This window comes from Pristiophorus japonicus, chromosome 1 (genome assembly GCF_044704955.1).
Source record: "Pristiophorus japonicus isolate sPriJap1 chromosome 1, sPriJap1.hap1, whole genome shotgun sequence".
Taxonomy (NCBI): domain Eukaryota; kingdom Metazoa; phylum Chordata; class Chondrichthyes; family Pristiophoridae; genus Pristiophorus; species Pristiophorus japonicus.
Window position 1 is genome coordinate 126178855 of NC_091977.1, and position 18686 is coordinate 126197540.

The 18686-nt window shown below is 48.4% G+C and overlaps 1 protein-coding gene across 1 annotated transcript in view; it reads right to left on the reverse strand.

The window, feature by feature from the left end:
- Positions 1-18686, reverse strand: part of tmc1 (transmembrane channel-like 1) — a 166792-nt gene that overhangs the window by 2564 nt on the left and 145542 nt on the right. The window contains exon 20 of the mRNA XM_070871036.1: positions 6280-6358. Within this exon, the coding sequence (XP_070727137.1) occupies positions 6280-6358 (79 nt within the window). The remainder of the gene's footprint in view (positions 1-6279; positions 6359-18686) is intronic.

Genomic DNA, 18686 nt, shown 5'->3' on the forward strand with positions numbered 1-18686 from the left:
TACTAGAAAGCCAACCAGAATAAGTTAAGTTATCCCACTAACACGGGATAATTTGATGCAGTTTATTGATTTTTTAAATTATTATTCACGAGGAAGAGTTTAAAGTTAAGTCAAGTAAGTGAGTTTTGATTACAACTTTCATTCCATATGTTCACTTGCTGTCTGTAAAATAAATCAGCTTAAAGATTCATATCAGGTCTCACTAAAGTGTTTTCAGTCCACCCACTGTAAGACTGGAGAAGTGCACATCAGGGCATGCATGAAGGGCACGATTTCAAGTTCCATTCATAAGGGGGTGCCATCATTATGTTCCCCACCTCAGGTTATGGTTGTGATATATGTAGCACTCAAATCACTGACTCCACACAGTATGGTGTTGAAGTAACTGCTGTGACCTTGGTCCTTTATTGTGTAACTGCAGAGTGCCCTTCAGGTGTGGTGGGCAGCCTTTTATACTCTGTCTCACAGGTACTTTCGGGTCTCCTACCACAGTGCCCCTTGTGGTGCACCATTGTAACTATACATTTAATGTACATGGCCAATACATAACATCTCACTCCCCACACCAGTTCCAAAAGCAAATTGCCGGTAACCTCGGCCTTGTTCGTCCTGGTTGATTTGTGTGTGTGAGTCCATGACCATCCACTTCCCTCTTCCCCCCCATGTAGAGATTATGTTTGCGATCTGGTGCAAGCATGTGGTATTTGCAGTCCTTACATGGGTGGTACAAGTACACAAACATAATCTCCAGTAGAAAGCAGGTACACATGGACAGTACATTAGTATGCATTGAAGAGTTATATCAAAAGGTTGCAGGTACACTGAACAGTTATTAAATCTCAACTCCACTGGGTGAGGTATGGTGGTAGCATACTGCCCCTTTTTGCCCGAGGTAATGGGCTGCGCTGAGACAGGGTATGGCAACTGGTGCGTTGCCTCTGTTCTCAGAAAATAGTTGCCTTTTGCGGCTTGTCTGCAGCCGCTGAACAATTGTATAAATCACATAAAATCAGAAATCGTATTAATCCATTAGTCATGTTAGTCACAGATCCATTAACCCTTTTAACTGTGCTTTGTGATATTAACTCTTTTCACCAATCATCTCAAACATTTTAATCACAGTAATCATTTTAGCATCAAAATATTAACTCTTGTCATAAATCACGTCATCATACAAATCACAGTAATCACCTTGACTCACTCTTGCCCTTACAAAAGTCTCTTTGTGGGGACCGCCAATGGTGTAAGGCCCCTTTAAGACTCCCGGGTACATTTCCCTTTTAAGACGCCATTTTGATTTTCCCACGAGGTTTCTACTGGGCATTTGAGGTGCTCTGCTGATGCCAGTCTGCTTCTCTCTGCAGAACTCTGCTGCCAAGAACTCGCCATGCTGCTGCCTGCTCTCCCTCTCTCTCTCCGCAAACAGCTGGCGACCAAAGCAGCCCGGAAGAGCGCTCCGGCCACGGGCGGAGTGAAGAAGCCTCATCGCTACAGACCCGGCACCGTGGCTCTGAGGAGGTCCATCGCTGCCAGAAATCCACCGAGCTGCTGCCTGCTCTCCCTCTCTCTTCTCCAGCTCGGTCGGCACTGCTGCTGGTTGCGGTGCCTCTTTCCCACTCTCAGACTTTGCAGGGGAGAGTCTACGGCCGCCGCTGATCTGCCCAACCCCACACACACTTCCTTCGCTGCCATCCAATCCGAAGGTGGAGGCCTGCTCTGCCTGTGAACACGGGGGACAGCGGTCTGTGGAGGAATGAAGTCTTCCCAGCTCCCACGGACCTTCCCTATCCATCTCCTGCCGAGTAGCGCGGTCCATTGCCTGCAATGATCCATAAAGGTAAACCGTGCGTCTCGCCCCCGTGAGATATCTGCACATCCGCTCTGCTAAGAACAGGTATCAGTTCCTTGGTGTAGGTGCGCAGCTTCGCCGTGACCGGGACCAGCTTGGGTCGTGCAGCTGGGTTGATCAACAGTTTATCAAAAGTTTCCTGACTCATCAGCGACTGACCCGACCCCGTGTCCACTTCCATACTCACTGGGACTCTGTTAACCTTGACTTCCATAATCACTGGGGCCGAATCGTTGGTACATGTATACAGTCCAAACGCATCATCTTCTTCTACCTGAGGTTAGGATGCCCGGCGAGCCAAACCGCACTGCTCCTCGCTGAATAGCAGATCATCTACCATCTCCTCAGCCACACGGTAAGTCGTGTTTCTTTTGCACAACGTGAAGGTGGCCTTTCGTGTGGCAGGTATTGCACGTGTACTCCGCAAACCTGCACCGGTGAGTCCCATGGCTTCCTCCGCAGCGCCAGCATGGTGCTACTCGATTAGCCCCCCTCGGCGGACTCTGAGTTCCAGGACCCTGAGGTCCGTGCTCTCTGCCCTGGGCAGAGCCACGTTCTGCAGTTTTGTCCGTGACGGGCGCTATCCTGTGAATAGTACCTGCCGGGTTCGAGATCGTGTGGATCATCTGCTTGGTGCTGCAAGTTGAGGTCATAAATGGCCGGCTGATGGTGATGGCTTGCTGCAGGCTGACTGTAGGTTCAGTAGATAGCAGCTTGTGAAGGAGACCCTCATGGCCAATCTCCATAACAAAGACATCTCTCAATGCCTTGTCAAGGTGTGTGCCAAAATCGCACGGCACCACAAGTCTCCTGTGGTCCGCAGCATATTTTGTGACATCCTGGTCCTCAGGTCTGCAGTGGTGGTAGAATTTGTGCCGGGCCATGAGGATGCTCTCCTTCGGTTTCAGTTGGTTATGAATGAGTTCAATCAGCTCCTCATATGACTTGTCCTTGGCTCTCGCAGATGCCAGCAAATCCCTGACGAGACGGTAAACCTCCTCGCCACAACTGGACAGCAATATCGCCTTACGCTTCTCTATCAGTGCGTTCATGTCCCCTGTCAGGTCGTTTGCTATAAAATAGTACTTGAGCCTTTCCGTAAAGGCATCCCAGTCATTACCCTCTATGAAATCCTTTAGCATGCCCAAAGTAGCCATAGTTGCGTGAAGAGCTCGTCCGTGTCCTCGTTGCCAATTTGTGATGTATGTAGCAATCAAATCACTGACTCCACACAGTCTGGTGTTGTAGTAACTGCTGTGACCTTGGTCCTTTATTGTGTAACTCCAGAGTGCCCTTCAGGTGTGGTGGGCAGCCTTTTATACTCTGTCTCGCAGGTACTTTCGGGTTTCCCACCACAGTGCCCCTTGTCGCACACCATTGTAACTATACATTTAATGTACATGGACAATACATAACAATGATAGCTTATGATTTTATATTGGGTGCTAAAGGCACATTCCTGAATGTAAGACACAAGGACCACTTACAGGAGTGGCCAGCACTGGTGAATCTGCTAAAATAGTTAAGGTAAACCCAAAGGGTTAAAAATTCGGTACTGCCCCTTTGAGGCGCAGAAGTCTTGCTTCTCGCGAAAAATTGGGGTTACCGCCCCTGAAAGGAAGTGGAGCATTAAATCTAGCACTCCACTTCCTTTCTGGGGCAGTAGCGGAGCGGATGCCTCGGGAGCGGGGCGCACTAGTCAGCAACACTACGCACTGGGCCACGTATCGCTGCTGCACAGGAATTAAAAGGAAGGGCCCAAGCTACATACACTGCAGGAAAGAAAGGGTCCTACCTGGAACACCGGGGAGCAGGGGTGCCTTGCCAACAGCCCGGCACTCAAGCACAGTTGCTGACCGATCACGGCACGGATCCTGCATCCAAAGCGCCAACGGTGCGCCCAAGGGAATCGGACATTTCTTTTAATGAACAGCAGCACACCTTCCCTTTAACTTTCACCCCGCTGGCGGCTGGCCACGCAGTGCACGTCCCCTGAAGCTGTTGCTGTCATCGCCCGGCGCAGCTTCAGGAGGCGATACCCAATTTAGGGTCTGGGGCACTAACGGGGAACTGCGCATGGTCATGACATCAGCATCGCCGGCGCAGCAGAGCAGGGCGCTACATGTTATCGCTGTGGCTAAACTCCCGCCAAATTTAGCGTGTATCATTAGTGGCACCGCGCCTGGTCGCAAAGTCGTTTATGCCCCATTAGAACGGGAGGTGCAAAGTATCCGAATTTCTCTCCCAAAATTTTCAGTAGGGTGAAATCCTAACAATTATCAGTACTTCTACATGTTCATTAATATGTTTGAAAATCACTCATTGGAGGCAGATTGGGAATAAACATTGTGGCTTGAATTCCCATTAAAAGTATTCCCATACTTTTCTACCCTTCTTACTTTAGATGATTTCACTTTGATATCTTTGCTCACTCTCAGGGATGAGTCCCAATTCACCATAACTTCGAATGTGTAGGCGAACCTTCAGATCTAGGTAAGCTCAGTAATGTGCTTTAGATATTGAACAGTAGATCCCGGGGCAGAAATTGCCCCTTCTTTTAAGAGCTGTTATTAACTCAAAGAGGCGGTAACAGGGCAGAGAGGAGTTTCCGCATAGTTGGGGCAGAATGAGCTAACAATCGAGACATTTTTCAGGCGGAGAAGGTGACTGCCCTGCCCATGTACCCACCCCTCACTCCTTTCCCCCCGCGAGGAAAATTGCCCCATGGCAGCGGCCGCCGCTCGGTGGACCAACAGCTTTTCCCGGTGGGAAGTTGCCAGTGGGTGGACGGCGCGTCCGTCCTTAAAGGGGAGGGTGCACCGCCGCAGACGCCATTTTATTTTAATTGTCAGCCGGCTCTGAAGTTGGCTCAACAATGGTGGCCACGGGTTCGGCCGGGCCGCCAACAGGCAGCCCGGCTCCCTCTCGTGGGTGCCGGACTGCTGGCCCGGCCGAAGCCCTTCCTGGTGGCCCAATGGACGCCACTAAAATGGCTGCAGAGCTCACAGCGGCTAAAGGGGAGGGAAGTTGTGACGCATCAGTGCAACGTGGCACATCCGCTGGCGCTGACATGCTCAGCGCGGCGCTCACGACACCACCCGCCTTCTGCCCCGCTCCTGACCCACTTCCGCCCCGCCGCCTCAAACACCTCTCAACACTCTGAAATTGGAAAAGAAGGCAAAATCGCACTAATCACCGCCCCATCGATTGGGGTGGTACATCAACAATTAAATCGGTAAGTGCGCCCCGTTTGGGGCAGAGGGCAACTTTGGCCCCAGCTATTGAAATTTAACTTATGCTTCCACAGGATCTCTCCAATCTTTGAAAGCGGTGGAGTATCACATCAGACCTCATTTTAAGTTTAAAATATTAGGATTTTTTTGAAATGAACAATAAACAAGCAATATATACAACATTATAGAATATAATTAGGAATGGATAGGAGAAAGCCTATTATCCAAATCCTACAGTCCTCCTTTTTGAGCCGGGGAAGCGGAAACTCCAGGTATAACAAGATTCCACCCTGGCTCCACTCCCCAGGCGTCATGGGCCTTGTAAGGGGAAGGCAGAGGTTCCATGCTTTACAAGGCCAACCGGTCTAATGTACTTGCTTCATAGGTTCTTTGCTTAAGAATTCATAGCAACACATTGCTAATAAGGACTAGTTGGTTTATTAGCAAAGGTTGAACAATCACAGTACACATTACCAGATCATCCACTAGGCTCACAACTGCACAGCTCATCGTGGATGAACTAGACGCAACTGACTGGGGTTTTATTGAGTTTAGTGAACATCACGTGACTGGCTAAGCCACTCACAATGCAACATCTGTACAACCTGAGCATACTCACAGGTGCATATATTACAACCGGGAACTCCTGAAATCATCAGAGACCCAGCATTAACCGATCTCTTTCTTTTTCAAGTGAGGTCCCGTGGACTCTTATCAAATTTACAACTAAACACTACAGAATCCCAAAGATATTCCGGGCGTATCACTCCTTGGTCAATTCACTCTGCTCTGTCATAATAATCTACTTCAGAAAAGTACCTCTGAGTGCTAGCTTGGCTGCCTCGTCGTCAATGTCTTTGAGGTGAAAGGACATTGTGCTAGTCCACTGCACTATCCAGTTTCTATTCACATTGCCCTGTCTTAACTGAAAAATGAGCTCGAGGCAGAGGAATCTTGTTACAAATAAAAATGTTGCAATGCATCCAGTAGTATAATTGAAGTGGAACCTAATAAAAGGAGCAAAACAAAAAATGTCTGCTTTCAGTCTACCTCTGCCTAACCATTCTGATGATAAATTATAGTGACAATAGACAACTACAACACACTGATAAACGTATACGTATTTCTTTTTACAACATTTAGGTATTTAGGACATTTCTATAAAACAAATATTCCTTTGTTTAGGTGAATACCTACATTTTGTAGTTTCTTCTTTAATTCCAAGTTTGCAGCCTTATATGATTCTGAGGTTGTCTGAAGATAATAGATAGCCAAACTGTAAAAGAGTAACATTTGCATCATTGTTGATTTCTTTAATCTGACAGTAAGAGTTTGCATTTCAAAAGAATATCAGGTAGATTCCATAATGCACAATCTAAACAAAAAGCTGTACATGTCAGGAGTGCATATCAGAAATTCAGACATTCAAATTACTCCATGGGATTTTATTATTCATTAAAATTAATACTGGAACCACAAATTTATAAAATCTACCCGTACGTTTTTCATATTCATGTCATAAAGCTATGTTGGTGATCTGATTCAAAACCACTGACACTGCAGGGCTTTTTTTAAAAACAATTATCCCCAAGTATGTATGTATGGACTGAAATGGTCTTATCTATGATTCTCGCCTCATGGCATTTTTTAATCTTCATTCTTTCTGCTAATTTTCACCTCTCCTCCTCTGCTAAAGACTTGCAAGGCTATGATTGTTGCTTGCCCTCTGATATCTTGTCCAAATCAGTCCAATATCTATGAGCCTTAGCAATGTCATCGGGTAGTTCAATCACAGGGGACATCACAGGTGAGACTAACACTATCCTCACTCCAAAAATGGGAACTTGCAGCAGGAATTTTGGGATAGTGATCAGGGACACGAAGGGCTAGAAATTTGTCTCTGTAGCGCCTGTTTTGTGTTGAAAATTTCGTCCATGCCACACGCGCCTTAACCGGGCCTTAACGGACGCCATTTTGGTGTGTAGAGTAGGCAAATTATAACGCCAACGCTACCATTTTCATCAACAACGCTGGAGCTAACGCCCTGTCCTAACCTTGCACAGCTGAACAAACGTTCAGCCACCGTAAGGACCCCCCACCAGTGATATTTAAAGGGATCAGCAACCACTCTCAGGTTAGTTGCTGATTGATTCTACTGGCTCTGTGTAAGTTTGTGTTTGGTGCTTTCCAGAGTTGTTTAAAGTTGGTGAGGTGGCTGGGAGTGGTGCTGCAAGTGGAGGAGGGCTTGGTTCTGACTTCATGGGGCCAAAATTCAGTGTCCCGATAAGGCCCGTTACCGCCGGAATGTGGCGGCCAGGCGGCGGAAACTAATGGCTTCCGATTCTTGGTCAAATGGCTACTGCCAGCCAAATTCAGCAGGGGGCTTTTCTGGCAGTCTCCACTTCCACCCCGCCGCTGTCGAGCGGCCGTAAGTGCGTCATCACTGCGCGCACCGGAGGAACCCCTACCTCCGTCGAAATTCAGGCCGAAAAATCTAATGCCCGCTGAGCAGTGCCCCCGACAGCTTTTTCTGTTGGTTCACCTTTAATTCCCTCTGTCAGCCCTGGCTGCACAGCGGCCATTAAAGGCAAGGGCCCAATGCCACCGCCTTTTTATTTTTTTTGACGGCCGTCTTCCATGTCGGCCGGACTATTGTGCCCCCTGGTTCCGTCGGGCCGCCAACAGGCACCCCCTTGGGCCTGGCCAAAACACTCCCAGTGGCCGATCCTAAATAATTGACGATTCTCTCCCCTTTAAAGGAGGGGAGAGACGTGGTGACGCAGACATGCTATGACATCACCACCGCTCCGCTGCTGAGTGAAAGTGACGGGGACTTCCACTTCCACTTCCGCCCCTCCCCAGCACTTACCACCACATTTCCACCCCCTTTATGACTGACCTCCTGGCCACTTAAAAAAAAGACCTGAATATCGATCAAGAGTCAACCTCTTCCGAGACGGCGGTAAAATCACTTAAAAATCGGCAAGTGCGCCAGCTTTCTGGTGGGCTGGAATTTCAGCTCCCATGGGTTTTGGTCAGACCACTTACTTTCAGTCATGGGTGCTATAGTTACCATTCCCCCTTGGCCTGCAGCATGAGAGGGAGATAGAGCAGAGGCAGCAAACAAGAGGACAAGCTGTGTAAAGTCCTTAGTCTCAATGGCACAAAACCCACACGAGGCACATTCTATGGACAAGGTCACTCTATGACCTGAACCTTTGTTCACAGGACCAAGAAGTGATGACCCTGCGTGGGACCACCTTTATATACCTGGATGACCAGGTAAGGAGTGTCTCCCACAAGTTCAGCCCTTTGGTCAAGGTGTGCATTGCTTAAGTATACACAGTATTGCATTGGTGTTACATAGAGGTTACATACATGACATCACCTCCACCCCAATGTCTTATTGGGATCATAGGTTAAGTCTTTCAGGTGGTCTACGCTCCCTCGTGGAACGCCGCAGTTGGGGCTCTGGTTGTTGAGCCTTGGCGTGCGTGTCTGTCACCTATGGTGATTCCGGCCTGTCCGGGCTGACCGCCAGGACTGTGCATGCTGCTGAATGTTCTTGTTGCTTGTTCACTGGCGGTGGTGTGAGCACCATCTCATGACCTTCCTCGGGTTCCTTAGTGTCCATGCTGAATCTTTTTTTAAACTTGCTCCAGATGCTTACGGCATATCTGTCCATTGTTGAGTTTTACCACGATGACCCTGTTCCCCTCTTTGTCTATTACAGTACCCTCAAGCCATTTGGGCCCCACAGTGTGATTGAGGACAAATACGGGGTCATTTATTTGTATACATCTCCCCATTGAGTTTCGGTCATGGTACTCATTTTGGGACTGGCACTTGCCCTCAACTATGTCAGTCAGGACTGGGTGTTTGAGGGACAACCGAGTTTTGAGTGTTCGTTTCATAAGTAGCTCAGCGGGCGGGACCCCCGTGAGCGAGTGCGGTCAGGGCCTATAGGCCAGCAGGAGGCGCGATAGGCGGCATTGAAGGAAGGGTCCTTGAATTCTGAGCATGCCTTGTTTAATGATTTGGACCGCACGTTCCGCCTGGCCATTGGAGGCCGGCTTGAACAGTGCTGTCCTGACATGGTTGATGCCATTGCCTGACATGAACTCCCGGAATTCGTAGCTTGTGAAACATGGGCCATTATCGCTAACAAGGATGTCCAGCAAGCCGTGGGTTGCAAAGTCCGCACGTAGACCCTCCACTGTGGTGGATGTCGTGCACGAATTCAAAATGAAGCACTTGATCCATTTCGAGTACGCATCTACCACAATGAGAAACATTTTTCCCATGAACGGGCCCGCGTAGTCTACATGAATACATGACCATGGCCTGGTGGGCTAGGGCCATGGGCTGAGCGGGGCCTCCCTGGGGGCATTACCCAGCTGGGCACACGTCATGCACCTGCGAACACAGTGTTCCAGGTCTGAATCAATACCCGGCCACCAAACATGTGACCGGGCAATGGCCTTCATCAGAATGATGCCAGGATGCTCACTGTGGAGTTCCCTGCTGAATGCCTCCCTGCCCGTCTGGGGCATGACTACCCGGCTGCCCCATTGTAGGCAGTCAGCTTGGATGGAGAGCTCATCCATCCGCCTGTGAAATGGTCTGACCTCCTCAGGGCATGCTCCGTGTGCGGGCGCCCAATCCCTAGTCAGGACACATTTCTTAATCAGAGATGGGAGGGGATCTCTGTTTGTCCAGATTTTGATCTGGCGGGCTGTGATGGGGGAGCCTGCACTGTCAAAGGCATCGACAGTCATGACCATCTCAGCGCTTTCTTCCGCTGCCCCCTCAGTGGTGGCCAGTGGAAACCTGCTGAGTGCGTCAGTGCAATTTTCAGTGCCCGGCCAGTGCCAGATGGAGTAGTCATAAGCAGCCAGCGTGAGAGCCCATCGCTGTATACGGGCTGACGCGTTGGCATTGACAGCCTTGCTGTCTGACAACAGGGATGTTAACGGCTTGTGGTCCATTTCTAATTCGAACCTCCTGCCAAAAAGGTACTGATGCATTTTTTTTACACCGTAGACACACACGAGTGCCTCCTTCTCAACCATCCCATATCCCTGTTCTGCTTGAGAGCGTGGCCTGGAAGCATAAGCCAAAGGTTATAGTTGGCCCTCAGCATTACTCTGCTGCAACATGCACCCGACCCCATAGGACGATGCATCACATGTCAGAACCAATTTCTTACAGGGGTCATACAGGGTCGATAACTTATTTGAACAAAGTAGGTTCCACGCCCGATTGAAAGCCCGTTCTTGACAGTCCCACCAAAACCAATCACAGCCCTTATGCAGCAGCAGCAGCACAGGCTCCAACAACATGCTTAAGTTCGATAGAAAGTTCCCGAAATAGTTCAAGAGTCCCAGAAATGAACGCAACTCCGATGTGTTGCAGGGCCTAGGCGCTCGTCGAATCGCCTCTGTTTTGGATTCGGTGGGCCGAATCCTATCTGCAGCAACCCTCCTGCCCAGGAACTCAACCTCAGGAGCCAAAAACACACATTTAAACTTCTTGAGTCGCAGGCCTACCCGGTCCAGTCGGCGTAGCACCTCCTCCATGTTGTGGAGATGTTCCTCGGTGTCACGACCCATGATGAGGATGTCGTCCTAAATACGATTTTTCCAGGAATGAATTTGAGCAGGCTTTCCATGTTTCTTTGAAAAATCGCGGCCACTGATCGAATGCCAAACGGACACCTGTTGTAAATGAACAGTCCCTTGTATGTAGTGATGGTGGTCAGTAGTTTAGATTCATCGGCCAGTTCCTGGGTCATGTAGGCTGAAGTGAAGGCCAAGCAAACAAAGGCAAGAAACAAAAAGGGCCACACTATATCATAATTTTAAAAGGACAAAGGGTGTTAAAAAAACAAGCCTGAAGGCTTTGTGTCTTAATGCAAGGAGTATCCGTAACAAGGTGGATGAATTAAAACTGTGCAAATAGATGTTAACAAATATGATGTGATTGGGATTACGGAGACGTGGCTCCAGGATGATCAGGGCTGGGAACTCAACATCCAGGGGTATTCAACATTCAGAAAGGATAGAATAAAAGAAAAAGGAGGTGGGGTAGCATTGCTGGTTAAAGAGGAGATTAATGCAATAGTTAGGAAGGACATTAGCTTGGATGATGTGGAATCTATATGGGTAGAGCTGCAGAACACCAAAGGGCAAAAAACGTTGGTGGGAATTGTGTACAGACCTCCAAACAGTAGAAGTGATGCTGGGGAGGGCATCAAACAGGAAATTAGGGGTGCATGCAATAAAGGTGCAGCAGTTATCATGGGTGACTTTAATATGCATATAGATTGGGCTAACCAAACTGGAAGCAATACGGTGGAGGAGGATTTCCTGGAGTGCATAAGGGATGGTTTTCGAGACCAATGTGTCAAGGAACCAACTAGGGAGGAGGCCATCTTAGACTGGATGTTGTGTAATGAGAGAGGATTAATAAGCACTCTCGTTGTGCAAGGCCCCTTGGGGAAGAGTGACCATAATATGGTGGAATTCTATATTAGGATGGAGAATGAAACAGTTAATTCAGAGACTATGGTCCAGAACTTAAAGAAGGGTAACTTTGAAGGTATGAGGCGTCAATTGGCTAGGCTAGATTGGCGAATGATACTTAAGGGATTGACTGTGGATGGGCAATGGCAGACATTTAGAGACCGCATGGATGAACTACAACAATTGTACATCCCTGTCTGGCGTAAAAATAAAAAAGGGAAGGTGGCTCAACCGTGGCTATCAAGGGAAATCAGGGATAGTATTAAAGCCAAGGAGGTGACATACAAATTGGTCAGAAATAGCAGCGAACCCGGGGAATGGGAGAAATTTAGAAATCAGCAGGAGGACAACAAAAGGTTTGATTAGGGCAGGGAAAATAGAGTACGAGAGGAAGCTTGCAGGGAACATTAAGATGGACTGCAAAAGCTTCTATAGATATGTAAAGAGAAAAAGGTTAGTAAAGACAAACATACGTCCCCTGCAGTCAGAATAAGGGGAAGTCATAACGGGTAACAAGAAAATGGCAGACCAATTGAACAAGTACTTTGGTTCGGTATTCACTAAGGAGGACACAAACAACCTTCCAGATATAAAAGGGGTCAGAGGGTCTAGTAAGAAGGAGGAACTGAGGGAAATCCTTATTAGTCGGGAAATTGTGTTGGGGAAATTGATGGGATTGAAGGCCAATAAATCCCCAGGGCCTGATGGTCTGCATCCCAGAGTACTTAAGGAGGTGGCCTTGGAAATAGCGGATGCATTGACAGTCATTTTCCAATATTCCATAGACTCTGGATCAGTTCCCATGGAGTGGAGGGTAGCCAATGTAACCCCACTTTTTAAAAATGGAGGGAGAGAGAAAACAGGGAATTTTAGACCAGTCAGCCTGACATCGGTAGTGGGTAAAATGATTGAATCACTTATTAAGGATGTCATAGCAGCGCATTTGGAAAGAGGTGACATGATAGGTCCAAGTCAGCATGGATTTGTGAAAGGGAAATCATGCTTGACAAATCTTCTGGAATTTTTTGAGGATGTTTCCAGGAGAGTGGACAAGGGAGAACCAGTTGATGTGGTGTATTTGGACTTTCAGAAGGCCTTCGACAAGATCCCACACAAAAGATTAATGTGCAAAGTTAAAGCACATGGGATTGGGGGGTAGTGTGCTGACATGGATTGAGAACTGGTTGGCAGACAGGAAGCAAAGAGTAGGAGTAAATGAGTACTTTTCAGAATGGCAGGCAGTGACTAGTGGGGTACCGCAAGGTTCTGTGCTGGGGCCCCAACTGTTTACATTGTACATTAATGATTTAGACGAGGGGATTAAATGTAGTATCTCCAAATTTGCGAATGACACGAAGTTGGGTGGCAGTGTGAGCTGCGAGGAGGATGCTATGAGGCTGCAGAGTGACTTGGATAGGTTAGGTGAGTGGGCAAATGTATGGCAGATGAAGTATAATGTGGATAAATGTGAGGTTCCCGGGATGGCGGGACTGACATATCAAGAAAGACTGGATCAACTGGGCTTGTACTCACTGGAGTTCAGAAGAATGAGAGGGGATTTCATAGAAACGTGTAAAATTCTGTCGGGTTTAGACAGGTTAGATGCAGGAAGAATGTTCCCAATGTTGGGTAAGTCCAGAACCAGGGGACACAGTCTAAGGATAAGGGGTAAGCCATTTAGGACCGAGATGAGGAGAAACTTCTTTACCCAGAGAGTGGTGAACCTGTGGAATTCTCTATCACAGGAAGTTGTTGAGGCCAATTCACTAAATATATTCAAAAAGGAGTTAGATGTAGTCCTTACTACTAGGGGGAACCAAGGGGTATGGCGAGAAAGCAGGAATAGGGTACTGAAGTTGCATGTTCAGCCATGAACTCATTGAATGGCGGTGCAGGCTCGAAGAGTCGAATGGCCTACTCCTACACCTATTTTCTATTTTTCTATGTCTATGTTTCTAACTTGATAAACAGCTTGCCGCCTGCCAGCGTGGCAAAAAGATCCTCCGCTCTCGGGAGCGTGTATTGATCTTGTAGGGACACCAGATTGATCGTGGCTTTGTAGTCGCCACAGATCCTGACAGAACCATCCGCTTTTAGGACGGGAATGATGGGGCTCGCCCAGTCGCTGAATTCAATGGGCGAGATGATGCCCTCTCTCAGCAAACAGTCCAATTCGCTCTCAATATTTCTCCCGCATTACATACTGCACCGCTCTGGCTTTGTGGTGCACTGGTCTGGCATCCGGGGTGATGCGTATCACTACTTTGGTACCTTTGAACGTCCCGATGCCAGGTTGGAATAGTGACTCAAATTGTTGTAGGACTTGTGAGCACGAACTTCGCTCCACAAATGACATTGCGTGCACATCCCCCTATTTCCAGTTCATCTCAGCTAACCAGCTCCTTCCCAACAGTGCGGGACCATTGCCCGGGACAATCCAGAGCGGCAGCCGGTTCACTGATCCATTGTGTGTGACCGCCAACATTGTACTGCCGAGTACTGAAATGATTTCTTTGGTATACGTCCGTAGTTGTGTCTCAATGCGTTCTAGTTTGGGTCTGCTGGCTTTGTGTGGCCATAGCTTTTCGCATTGTTGAACGCTCATGAGTGACTGGCTGGCCCCCGTGTCCAGCTCCATGCGTACAGGGATGCCATTTAATAAAATCTTCATCATCATTGGTGGCGTTTTGGTGTATGAGCTGTGAATGTTTGCCACATGAACCCACTGAACTTCAGCATCCATTGATTTGCCCCAAGAGTCATCCTGCATCACAGACCCCTCTTCTGGTCCATCCGCATCGTAAATTAGCCTGGTTACAGGCTTCCTGCACATTCGAGCTAAATGGCCACTGAGGTTGCAATTTCTGCAGACGAATTGTTGAAACCTGCAAGTCCTGGCAGAGTGTTTGCCCCCACACCTCCAGCATGAGCTGAGATTCCCATTGTTGTGAACAAAGGAGCTATGACCCAGCATTCCTCACTGATTGTCCCTTTGACTGCCCTTGAGTACCCTGTTAGTGGGTGTCAATGGCCCTATCCCGGACCGCAGTGTCCACTGTGATGGCGTAAATGTCCGTTCAGCCTACCATTGTCTCTGTTGAAAACCTGCTCTGGGTCTATTGCTGCCTGGGGTGCGTCGAACTGCCCCTGCCTGCCTACGGGGCTCTGAGTCGTGTTTATGATATTGACTCCCTGATCCCCCGCCATGTTGGAGGCAGAATTGCGCGCATATATTATTTTGGTTTCCTCCTCCCCCGCCATGAAAGTCTGAGCCATCAACGCCGCCGCTTCCAAAGTCAAGTCCTTGGTCTCAATTAACTTTTGGAAAATCCCCGCATGACCGATGCCCTTAATAAAGAAATCCCTTAACATCTCCCCCCTGCAGGCATCTGTGAACTTACAGAAGCTGGCCAAACACCGGAGGTCTGCAACGAAGCCTGGTATGCTCTGTCTTTCACGACGTCGGTGGGTATAGAATCTGTGAGGGGCCATGGTTATGCTGCTCGCTGTATTTGAGGTGCTCACCAATTAGTTTGCTGAGCTCTTCAAAGGTTTTCTTCGCCGGCTTTTCAAGTGCTAGCAGGTCCTTCATGAGCTCAGGTCCGCAACTGGTCAGCAGATGTGCCCTTCGCTTGTTGACGGCTGCATCTCCCAGCCAATCTTTCGGTGCAAAGCTCTGCTGGAGCCTCTCAATGAAATCATCTCAGTCCTCACCAACTCAGTACCGTTTCTCTGTGCTACCGGTGGCCATTCTCGTGGGTCGTTGATTCCCGTTTCTCGCCGCCAATGTAAAGTCCTTAGTCTCAATGGCACAAAACACCCACACGAGGCACATTCTATGGACAAGGTCACTCTATGACCTGAACCTTTATTCACAGGACCAAGAAGTGATGACCCTGCGTGGGACCTCCCTTTATATACCTGGATGACCAGGTAAGGAGTGTCTCCCACAAGTTCACCCCCTGTGGTCAAGGTGTGTATTGCTTAAGTATATACAGTATTGCAGTGTTGTTACATAGAGGTTACATACATGACAAACTGCTTGCAGAGAGAGGAGGAGGAAGGGGAGGAGGAGGAGGAGGAAGGGAGGAGGCAACCAATGGCTGCAGCAAGGCTGCTGACTTTCAGTGAGGGTGACTGCAAATTGCCTTGCAGGATGACCTCGAGCAGCTCTGGGCCTAGAAGACCCCACTTTAGACTGCACCACCTTGACATGGGTGACAGCAGTCTGGGCTGGCTGGCTGACAGTCAACAGCAAGGGCACAGACTGAGTGGCAGCAATGGGAAGACGGATGCTGTAATCCTGAGAGAGGACAGGATGGTCATGCTCTACAGAGCCACTACCACTCACATGGGGCAGCGCATCAGCAATCCTAGTAATCTGCTCGAGGACAGATTGCTGGATTGCTGTGACACCCTGCAAGCCCTTTTCCACACTGGTAAAAGCATCCACGATGGCAGCAGTCTGAGCTTGTGTGGCAGCAAGCTGAGCCTGCAGGAGAGCAGTCTGAGCTTCCACTGCAGCACTCAAATGTTGGGTAGCTTCTGCTTGTGCTGCAATGAAAGCTGCGATATCAGCCATCAGACACTGCACGACGGTTGGGTCAACAAGCGCGCTAATGGAATTGCCCATCACTTCCATGCTACAAATCATGGCTCCAAGCTCAGCGCAAAGTCCTGTGCAAGTTTGGTGCTGCACTCCATGCTTCTTGACATTGCACGTAGGCTTTCTGGCAGGCCTGCCAATGCACCAAGCATGTCATTGTACGTTCCCATCAGCCTTCTTCTTTATGCTGCCGCATCAAAGACCTCATCTGAGTCCTCTGCAGTAGAACTCAAGTGTGGCCTCAACCTCCGGGGAGCTGGCACCTGAGCTATCCCTTCCCCATGCCTGGTGTTCACCACGTGCAGATCCCGCCTCTAACCTATCCTCTAAAGTATGCAAAGTGTCAGTATCTGAGCTGGTGGCAAGGAATCATAGAATAGCAGAATCATAGAATGGTTACAGCACAGAAGGAGGCCATTCAGCCCATTGAGCAAGTTCTCTGTAAGAGCACTTCAGCTAGTCCCATTCCCTGCCCTTTCGTCATAGGAGTGTGAAATCGAGTGACGGTGTGGTGTCTTCATCATCAATGTCTTGGAAGTGTGCCAGTGAATGCGGTGCAATGTGCTTGGGTAATATGCTTGTCATGGTTGAATAGCTAACAGTGTGTGCAAGCTGTGAGATGTGGGTGTGAGGCTTACAGCAATGGTAAATGTGTAAGGATGAGATGAAGCTATGAATGTGAGGTATGAGTCATGTTTGGTAGAGATTGTTGGTAGGTGAGTGATGAGGGTGTGGTGTATTGAGCAGTGTGTGAGGCTAGTGGGGCAGATGGTGGAATATGGCCTTTGAAGATGAATTTGCTAACCATGACCACTCGTGTGAGGTCATTTAACTTCTTCCTGCACGGCGCCCAGGGTCCTCGGGGCTACACTGCTGGCAATGACCACGAAGGCTATCTGCTCCTATTGCCTTTGGCGCATTTGCCTGGAGAGCCTCCTGGCTTCCTATGTAAACAGGACCTCTCTCCATCTGTCCACTTGCTATATCAAGGCTTCCAGTGCTGCATCCGTGAGCCTTCAAGCATGCTTTCTCCTTTTGTGACATCAGTAGTACCTTATCCTGCTCAGACTCTGTTCCGCAGCCAGTTGAATCACCTGCTACAGGCAGAATGCATCTCCCCTTTAAGACAGCCTTTAAGAAGTGCAGGCTTGCTTTAATTGGTGCTAGCCTTGCATGTATTTGGGCCCCCTGCTAAATGTGCAGTCATTCATCAGCACGTTCAGCGCTGGGCTGCACACCACAATCATATTAATCAGCAGGCAGCACGAAGTTAGCAAGCTGCCTGCATTACATTGAACAGGCATGAGTTGGTACCTTAGTAATATCCCCGCACCCGTTTTCAAGGGCAAACCAATTTCTAGCTGATTCACTCCCTTAACCAAGGACACTGAGATCTAACTGAGCTTTCCTATTGCCACCCACTTGAGATCACCTAACTCACCACAAACAAATGCTCAAACCTCGGGGCTTCCTTGGTCTGTGTGACTCACCAAACACTGTCTGAACAGCTGAGCTATTAAGAACATAAGAACATAAGAAATAGGAGCAGGAGTAGGCCATACTGCCCCTCGAGCCTGCTCCGACATTTTATACGATCTTGGCTGATACGATCATGGACTCAGGTCCACTTCCCTGCCCATTTCCCATAACCCCTTATGCCCTTATCGGTTAAGAAACTGTCTATCTCTGTCTTAAATGTATTCAATGCCCCAGCTTCCACAGCTCTCTGAGGCGACAAATTCACAGATTTACAACCCTCTGAGAAAATAAATTTCTCCTCATCTTAGTTTTAAATGGGCGGCCCCTTATTCTAAGATTATGTCCCCTAGTTCTAGTCTCCCTCATCATTGGAAACATTCTCTCTGCATCCACCTTGTCAAGTCCCCTCATAATCTTATACATTTCGATAGGATCAGCGCTCAATCTTCTGAATTCCAATGAGTAGAGGCCCAACCTACTCAACCTTTCCTCATAGATCAACCCCCTCATCTCCGGAATCAACTTAGTGAACCTTCCCTGAACTGCCTCCTGTTATATATCCAAGCACTCTAGTAATGACTCCACGAGGTAAGGTATTATACTTGAACTGTTGTGACCTTAGTCCATTTATTGTAGCTTCCTGAGTGAGGACACAGTGAGGGGAGCTCCCCTTTATACTTGGTTACCTGCAGTGTGCAGCAGACCCTTAGGTCTCCACCAGTAGCACCCTCTGGTGGTACAGGTATAGTGTATACAGTGTGAAGATACATTCAGTGGTACATACATTATATATACACAACCACCTCCAAAGCAAGTATATCCTTTCGTAAATATGGAAACCAATACTGCATGCAGTATTCCAGGTGTGGCCTCACCAATATCATGTATAATTGTAGCAAGACTTCCCTGCTTTTATACTCCATCCTCTATGCAATAAAGGCCAAGATTCCATTGGCCTTCCTGATCACTTGCTGTACCTGCATGCTAACCTTTTG